This window comes from Neltuma alba, unplaced genomic scaffold, assembly GCF_004799145.2.
Source record: "Neltuma alba isolate B1F8T4 unplaced genomic scaffold, ASM479914v2 tig00011700_pilon, whole genome shotgun sequence".
In the NCBI taxonomy this organism is placed as follows: Eukaryota; Viridiplantae; Streptophyta; class Magnoliopsida; order Fabales; family Fabaceae; genus Neltuma; species Neltuma alba.
In genome coordinates, this window is record NW_021636337.1 from 238,688 (window position 1) to 246,445 (window position 7,758).

The window sequence follows — 7,758 nt, forward strand, 5'->3', positions numbered from 1 at the left end:
ATGCCCACACATGTGTACACACACACGTGTATCTTTGTTTCCTCACAATGTGTGTATATATATTATATATACATATACCTATATATAATTTCTATTTCTAAATAGAAGTCTTTTTTAACGATTAACACGTACTAATTAAAAAAGTATAAAATTAAATTTATTATAAAATTTAAATGATTTTTGACACTATTCTTACTAAATATACTATTTTTTGTATTAATTTATTTTTTCTTAGTATTTTTATTAAATAAAGTATTTAATATATTTCAAAACTATTAAGTTTTTTAAAAAGTTTAATGAGATATTTGGATAAAAATCAAAATATAGTTTAAAAGTGATTTTATGATATAAATAAATATAAAGTATAATGTATAGATATGGATATGGATATGGATATGTCCATGTAAAGGCAAGTGGGAGAGGATGATGAATTTGCAATGAGCATTCGAATTTCAGGTCAAATCCTTTGTCATATCTTCATTCAAACTTCAAAGTTCCACCTCTTTGTGTTATCGTTAATTATCCATTATTATATTCATTATAACAATAATTGTAATTCTCTTCTCTCTCTCTCCGCTCTCCCTCGCCTTTCCATATCTATCGCCATATCCACACTCTGACATGACACAGCCCAAATGATCCAAAACCGCCACCTCTTCCCATCTTCTTCCTCCTCCTTCTTCATCATCGTCTTCCTCTGTTCGCTGGCCAGATTCACCTCGTGTTCATCTCTGAACCCAAAGTTCGAAGCTTGTCAGCCCGCAACCTGCGGCAACCAAACCATAACCTACCCTTTTTACATCGAAGGCCGACAACAACCCTTCTGTGGCTACCCAGGTTTCGGCCTTTCTTGTTCCGATAATGCGTTCCCAATCCTCAATATCTCCCATACCCGCTACATCATCCATGAAATTTCTTACATCACGCACTCAATTCGAGTGTCCGAAGCTGCTTTGTCTACATCAAACTCCACATCATCAGCATCATCCTGTGCGATTCCTCGTACTCACAACATCACTATCGAGGGGACAAGATTCAGTTACGCTCCGAACCAGAGGAACCTGTTCTTGTTGTTCGGATGCAATCTGGGGTTGCTGCCGGACAATCTTCTGAATTACAGAATTGGGTGTTCTGCAGACAACGAAACGAATCCAGTTTTGGCCATGACGGAGGGGAAGGGTGGAGATTTGAGGTCTGCGACGGAGAAGTGTAATAATACGGTGGTGAGGACGAAGATTAGTGAGAATCAAACGAGAGGAGAGATTAACATGGATGTGGTGAGAAGAGGTTTTGTGTTGAATTGGTTAGTGGCGAATTGCAGTTTGTGTTCGAAGACGAGAGGCAAGTGTGGGTTCGACTTCAGCAAAAATGTTTACAGTTTCAGATGCTATTGCCCAGATAGAGATCATGCCGTCAGATGCGATACCGGTTAGTGGTCTCTATCCTTTTCAAGTTACTGCAATATACTAATTTTCACCTTTCTATAAAATTTCGAGTTATTTAATTTTTTTTTTTTTGTTAAAATATTGTCACTAGTAGTATTTGAAAAAAGTTTTGATTTTCATAATTGATGATATTAATTGGGACTAAAGACGATAACTTAGGCCAACGACGGTTTAAAATTCAATGGAAAGAAGTGATTACATCTAGCGATATTGATCAGATTGTCTCCATTAAGAAAATTTAATAAGATAATTAAACTAATGAGATAGAAGGGTCTAATGGATGGAAGAGTCTTCTGAGAAGGATTAACGAAACATATGAAGTTTATTTAGGAGTCTTTTGATTAATAATTTATTTAAAGATTTTAGTGTAACTGAAGTATAATGGCGCTGTGTTATCAATGTGATATGATTGTGTTGACTTTTCTATAAATGGTTTAATGGCCATTGGCTCTCTAGATTACAAAGTTTTGGCCTTTTTCAGATGAACATGTGATGGTTTTACTTTATCTTGTTTTCATGTGAAGAGGCCGGACCAAAAAATCTATGGTGTTTGGGAGATTAATATTACCGAAGGAAGTAAAACGTCAATAGATAAAGTAAGGCTGCACAATTAGACAGACTGAACTAGATTAGAACTTAACTTGAAGTTTGGTCTAATTTTTTGTTGGGCTGAATTTGACAGTTTGTAGTTTGGTTTAGTCCAATACTCACTCAGGTCAGGTTAGATTGGATTTGGTCTCCTAGACCGATGGACTAGTCTAGGCAATCCATGTTCCCAATCTTTTTAAAAAATTTTTTCTTTATGAAAAGCAAGATTTCGACATGATATATACAATTAAGTCAATGCAAAATGCCTATAATTAAATAAAACACATTCTAAAATATTGTGCTTAATCATAAATAAATAAAAATATCTAAAAACATTACATTGCTTATTTGGACTAGACTGAATAAGATTGGATCACCTCAAGTTGGATTGGACTGAACCAAACTAGTCCAGGTTGTTTGATTACTTGGTTTGGAACCCAGTCCAACCCGTCGGTTTGGTTTAATTTTATTATATAGCTTATTTAGACTAGATTGAACCAGATTGAATCACAGCACTGCACCGATCACTAGATTTTTGCACACCTCTAATACAAAGGATTTGGTTACGAGTATAATAATGGACGCGAAAAGATGCAAGAGTAAAAGTAAAAGGCTAGTCGAATGATGTTAATTATTTCATTAAAGAAAGGGCATCTCGAGTTAAAATAATTGAACTTATTCCAATATGTTTTTTTTAAAAAAATCATATTGGGAATTTTTTTTCTGTTTATCTATTATTTTAAAAGCCCAAGAGAATAGTTACTTTTTAATTATCCCAAACCAAAAAACAGAAGATAATACCACTCCTTTTTCTTGTTCTTGTTTAGGAAGATTTGGATTCTTGATTTTTACCCACATCCATTCTTCTTCATCATCATCAGCTTAATTATTGGGTAAGAGAGATAATTATGAAAATAGAAAAATAAAATAACTTAAGAGTATATTGGAGAGTACAATGCTTACATCAAGTTCTTGTATCCATTATGTTAAATTCTTCAATTAAACATGACTTTATGTTCTATTTTTAAAATATTAATATTTAATAACATTTAATTATTAATCCACATAAGATAAAAAAAGACATTTGAAAATTTGATATAATATATATAAGAAACTTGACTTAAGTTTTTTTTTTCCTATAATAGAAAATATAAAAATTAATGTTAATATATTAAGTATATTTTTAATTTTTGTGTTATAATCCTAAAAGAGAGATGAAAAGAAAGTGGATTATTTAGTTATAGGCAAATATAACTCGGTTACATATTAAATCTTCCCATGTCTTTTTTTTTTGTTGGTGCTCACATAATTAATTAAATGCAAAGAAAGTTCCACGAGGTAAAAAAGTTTTTGGTTGGAATTTCCAGACAATTTTTTATTCATCTAATTTAATTTTTGCAAGCTGTATAATGTTTGTCACTTGTATTAAGAAGGAAGATGTTGACTCAAAGAAAGAGATTGGTGTTTGCTACTTTTTGAATTTATTTCGTTTTTAGACTCTTCAAATTTGGGTTTCCTCGCACCAAAAACAAAAACGAAAAAAAGTGGCAACCATTGACATCTTGATTTTTTTTAAAAAAATATAATTAGTCAAAAATAGATAACTATTTCCGTGTTAGAAGGCAGTCAAAATTGAAAATTCGAAGTAGTCAACCATGTATTTCTGGTTTAATTAAGTTCCAGATTAGGCGTGCTAATTGCAGTGATAATTACAGATAACATAATTTAATTTCCTGTGAACCTAACGTATCCAAAGTTGCCATAAAAAATAATATAATAAAAACAGTAATTAATATGTTACTTTAAAATATAAAATTACGCGCTTATGTTTCAAACATTGATGACACGTACTTTACTTTGAATAGTATTCAGATCCATGGATTTTTTTTTTTGGGGTGAAGATCAATGTTACTTGCATACAGTAATTGAAAAACAGAGAAATAAGAGTTTTCAATATGTCTCTATTCATGATGGCAAAATAAATAAATAATTATATGTATCATATAAGCCCAGAATGTTCTTTGAAGGAACACATGATTTTGTTTGTATATTACTCCTCTAGTACTACTTAATGTATGAGCTTGTTAAGAAGCTAAGCTAACTTGGATAATAAATTTTTAATTCACTTAATCTTTCATATTCATCATTTTGTTTTCAAACTAATTTATCTAACTTATAAATTGATATATAATATAATGCTACAAGGATATTTTAGGAAGATCATATATATATTTATTATAATTAAATAATTAGTTTTCTTAATATATTCAAATTAATTAACTCTTAGGACTAGAAGACTATATATATGCATTATTTAGAGAAGGCACACTTATGTTATTGTTCATGCTGGTCAATATTAATTGGAGTGGAAGATTCCACTTATTTAAGAATGTTTTATCAGAAAATTGCCTGTTTTCGTTCATTCTAGCACTTTGTGTTCGCTGTTTCAACGTCCCATCTTTTCCTGAAAGTTTCAATCTTTTTTTTTTCCCCCCTTCCTTTCAAATTAGAATCCACAGATATACCAAAACATTCAGATAGAGAGACGCAGATTGAAACCAAAATGGTTTGCATTTTCAAGAGTCAAAGTCTTTTTGCTGCTAGTCAACAACCAAAACTTGAAATTGCTTTCCCTTCTACTTTTATTTAATGTAATCCTTCACTCTGATCAAAGGCAGACTTTAGTAAATAAGGCCATAGCTTAGTGGATCAGATTATTCCCTTCTGTTGATTTGAGGGTGTGGCTTCAGTTTTTGTCTTTAGGATCATCTTCTTGCTTTTATCCATTCTTCCACTTCTTGAAGCTGTAGAATCAACATGTCCTACTTCATTTGACTGTGGATATCTGGGAAAGATCCAATTCCCTTGGACCACCACAGAACACAGAGACTGTGGCTTATTTGTAATACAAGGTTGTCATGATCCTGATGTTCCCAAAACTCTGTTAAGCAACAAAGGAACAACCTTTAAGGTTTTAAGTGTCAGTTTTTCTGTTTCTGCTGAATCTACTATTGTTATCAGAGACTTGGATCTCCATGAGCGTTTAAGAAGCAGAACTTGTGAAGCCTTTGTTAGTAACTACACTCTTCCTCTCACCTTCCCTTCTCCTCTGGCTTCTATCAAGATCAGAAACAATGGATTCTTCTTTAGATGCAACCGAACCCTCCACATCAAACCCCTGCCTTCTTCTTTCTTCAATTTTACCTGTGGTGACTATGATATCATTTATGATCTTGCATATCGAGAGAGGAATCAGAGCCATAGCTTATTATCTTCATGTTCTGTTATTCAGTTTCCTGTTAAAGACCTCCCTGATTCTGATGATCCTTTTACTTTCATAACTTCCACGGTCGTTCTTCAAGTACAATTACCCAATTATTGTAGTAAGTGTCATTATGACAGAGCAGGCTGTTGTCAACTTGATCCCAACAGAATCTTTAACTGCGGTGGAGGTACAATCTAATTAGTTGTTTGGTCTATGGATATTCTAGTCCAAAAAGATGTGCTTTGTTCCAAGTGGCAACAGGATAATAACATCTTCAACGGCTCAAAAATCATGCAGATATTGCATTTTATTTCTTACTGTCTCCTAAAATCTTGATAAATTAACAAGAGCTGGTATGGTTCTAGATTGTTTTTGAATTATTCAAGTGACATTCCTTAAAGGTAAAACTGAGTCTGAGATTCTACCTTTTTATCCAGTGAGCTTAACATGATTCTCATTATTGTCTTTTGCTTTAGATTTTGTTGCTTAAACTAAAAACTCTCTTCTTTTTAATTCCTGCTGCAGAGGATAGGAGCAGGGTTCTGAAGCTGGGACTAGGAATAGGTAATGTTTACATATTCATCATTCATTAGTTACTTTATCGTCTTAAATGACTATGAATTTGTAATATTTGAGAAGTAAAATTCTATCACATGTTAAAGATGGAGATTCCCTGCTGCAACAGGATTAGGCATTGGGCTTCCGGTCATTCTGATGACTGTGTGGCTCATTGGACGATGGTGTTACAGGCGAAAACATGGTTCTGATGATGATTATCAATTCGAACCCAGAAACTCTTTTTCTGCTGATTATTCAAACTCAGACCCAGAAAATGGCAATATCTACTTGGGAGTTCCACTTTTCTCTTGCAAACAGCTTCAAGAAGCAACAAACAACTTCGACCAAGCAAGAGTACTAGGAGATGGCGGCTTTGGAATTGTTTACTATGGTAAGCTATATATTCTCTCACAGATCTCCATATTTTCTGCCAAATCTCCAACCATAGACTCTGACATGAACTTTAATGATTAGGAAAACTCAGTGATGGACGAGAAGTTGCTGTGAAACGTTTATATGAACACAATTACAGACGAGTAGAACAGTTCAGAAATGAAGTGAAGATCCTAGCACGCTTACGCCACAAAAATCTTGTGTCTTTATATGGCTGCACTTCACGGCGTAGCCAAGACCTCGTCCTTGTCTACGAATACATCTCAAATGGCACTGTCGCTAGTCATCTTGAAGGTGACTTATCGAACTGTACATCACTCTCATGGCCTATTCGAATCAAAATCGCCATAGAAACTGCAAGTGCTTTGGTCTACCTTCATGCTTCAGACATCATCCATCGTGATGTCAAAACCAGCAACATCCTCTTAGACAGCAATTTTAACGTTAAAGTTGCTGACTTTGGACTGTCTAGATTGTTCCCCAATGATGTGTCGCATGTTTCCACAGCCCCACAAGGAACTCCAGGATATGTTGACCCAGAATACTACCAATGTTACCAGCTTACTAGTAAGAGTGATGTGTATAGCTTTGGGGTTGTGCTTATTGAGTTGATTTCTTCTAAACCTGCGGTGGATATAAGCAGAAGTAAGGATGAAGTGAACTTGTCGAGTTTGGCGATGAAGAAGATTCAGGAGAGTGCGTTTGTGGAGCTGGTGGATCCAAGTTTGGGGTTTGAGGATGATAGTGAAGTGAAGAGGATGGTGGTTTCTGTGGGGGAATTGGCGTTTCAGTGTTTGCAGAGAGATAAAGATTTGAGGCCTTCCATGGAAGAGGTTTTGGAAGCGCTCAAGAGGATTCAGAGTGGGAAAGGTGAGGTTGAGAATCTTGAAGATGGCGGTAATGTGAATCCATTGGCACCGCCGCCGCCATCGCCGCCGTCAGTGTCACCGGAGAAGGAAGAAGTTGGCTTATTAAAGAAGGTGAACCCACCTCCTTCTTCGCCCAATACTGTGACTGAAAAGTGGACGAGTGAATCTACCACCCCTAATGCGAGTGCTTGATTCATGTTGATGTTTCAGGAGAAAAAATGTAGATGAGACAAATTGGGTTATCAATTCCTGATCCATCCTTCTATTTTTTCAAAGGATGATAATATCACAGTCGTCATCATATACTCATAGTTGAGGCTTGAGGGAAAATGCATGCACAGTTGAATTATATTCCTTCCAGTATTGATAAGCTTTAAATAATTAATTTACAGGTAACGCATAATCAGTTAAAATTAATTAAAAATAATAAATAGGTTATAAATATGGTTTTGTTTCTAAATGTGTTTTTCTAATAAATGAGAAAAAAGAATAAAAAAGAATGTTTAGAAAAATGTGATGAAAGGTGGTATCACGAATGAAAGAGAATACATAATTTAAGACAAAATTAAAAAGAATATTAAATGTTAAGAAAAACTCAAATTAAAGCTTATAGAAGAGACTATATTCTTCTTCAAATTTG

At 34.1% G+C, this 7,758-nt stretch overlaps 1 protein-coding gene across 2 annotated transcripts; it reads left to right on the top strand.

Annotated features, from left to right (window-relative positions):
- The first annotated feature begins 572 nt into the window (after nt 1-572).
- LOC114716964 (LEAF RUST 10 DISEASE-RESISTANCE LOCUS RECEPTOR-LIKE PROTEIN KINASE-like 1.2) lies at nt 573-7,467 on the top strand. 2 transcript variants are annotated; one of them, XM_028902041.1, is made up of 4 exons: nt 573-1,428; nt 5,812-5,862; nt 5,984-6,247; nt 6,331-7,467. In XM_028902041.1, exons 1-4 carry the CDS (start codon nt 636-638, stop codon nt 7,308-7,310), a joined length of 2,088 nt encoding a protein of 695 aa, XP_028757874.1. In that variant the 5' UTR covers nt 573-635; the 3' UTR covers nt 7,311-7,467. The 2 variants fall into 2 exon arrangements, with proteins under 2 accessions (XP_028757874.1, XP_028757875.1); XM_028902042.1 differs by having other exon boundaries at nt 575-1,428; nt 5,824-5,862.
- Nucleotides 7,468-7,758: the final 291 nt, after the last annotated feature.

Bases quoted from the DNA above. Each gene is read 5' to 3' on its own strand.
- LOC114716964 (XM_028902041.1), top strand. From the start codon at position 636: ATGATCCAAAACCGCCACCTCTTCCCATCTTCTTCCTCCTCCTTCTTC. The intron at 1,429-5,811 runs GTTAGTGGTCTC...TCTTCTTTTTAA, and splicing joins TGCCGTCAGATGCGATACCG to TTCCTGCTGCAGAGGATAGG. The intron at 6,248-6,330 runs GTAAGCTATATA...TTTAATGATTAG, and splicing joins CTTTGGAATTGTTTACTATG to GAAAACTCAGTGATGGACGA.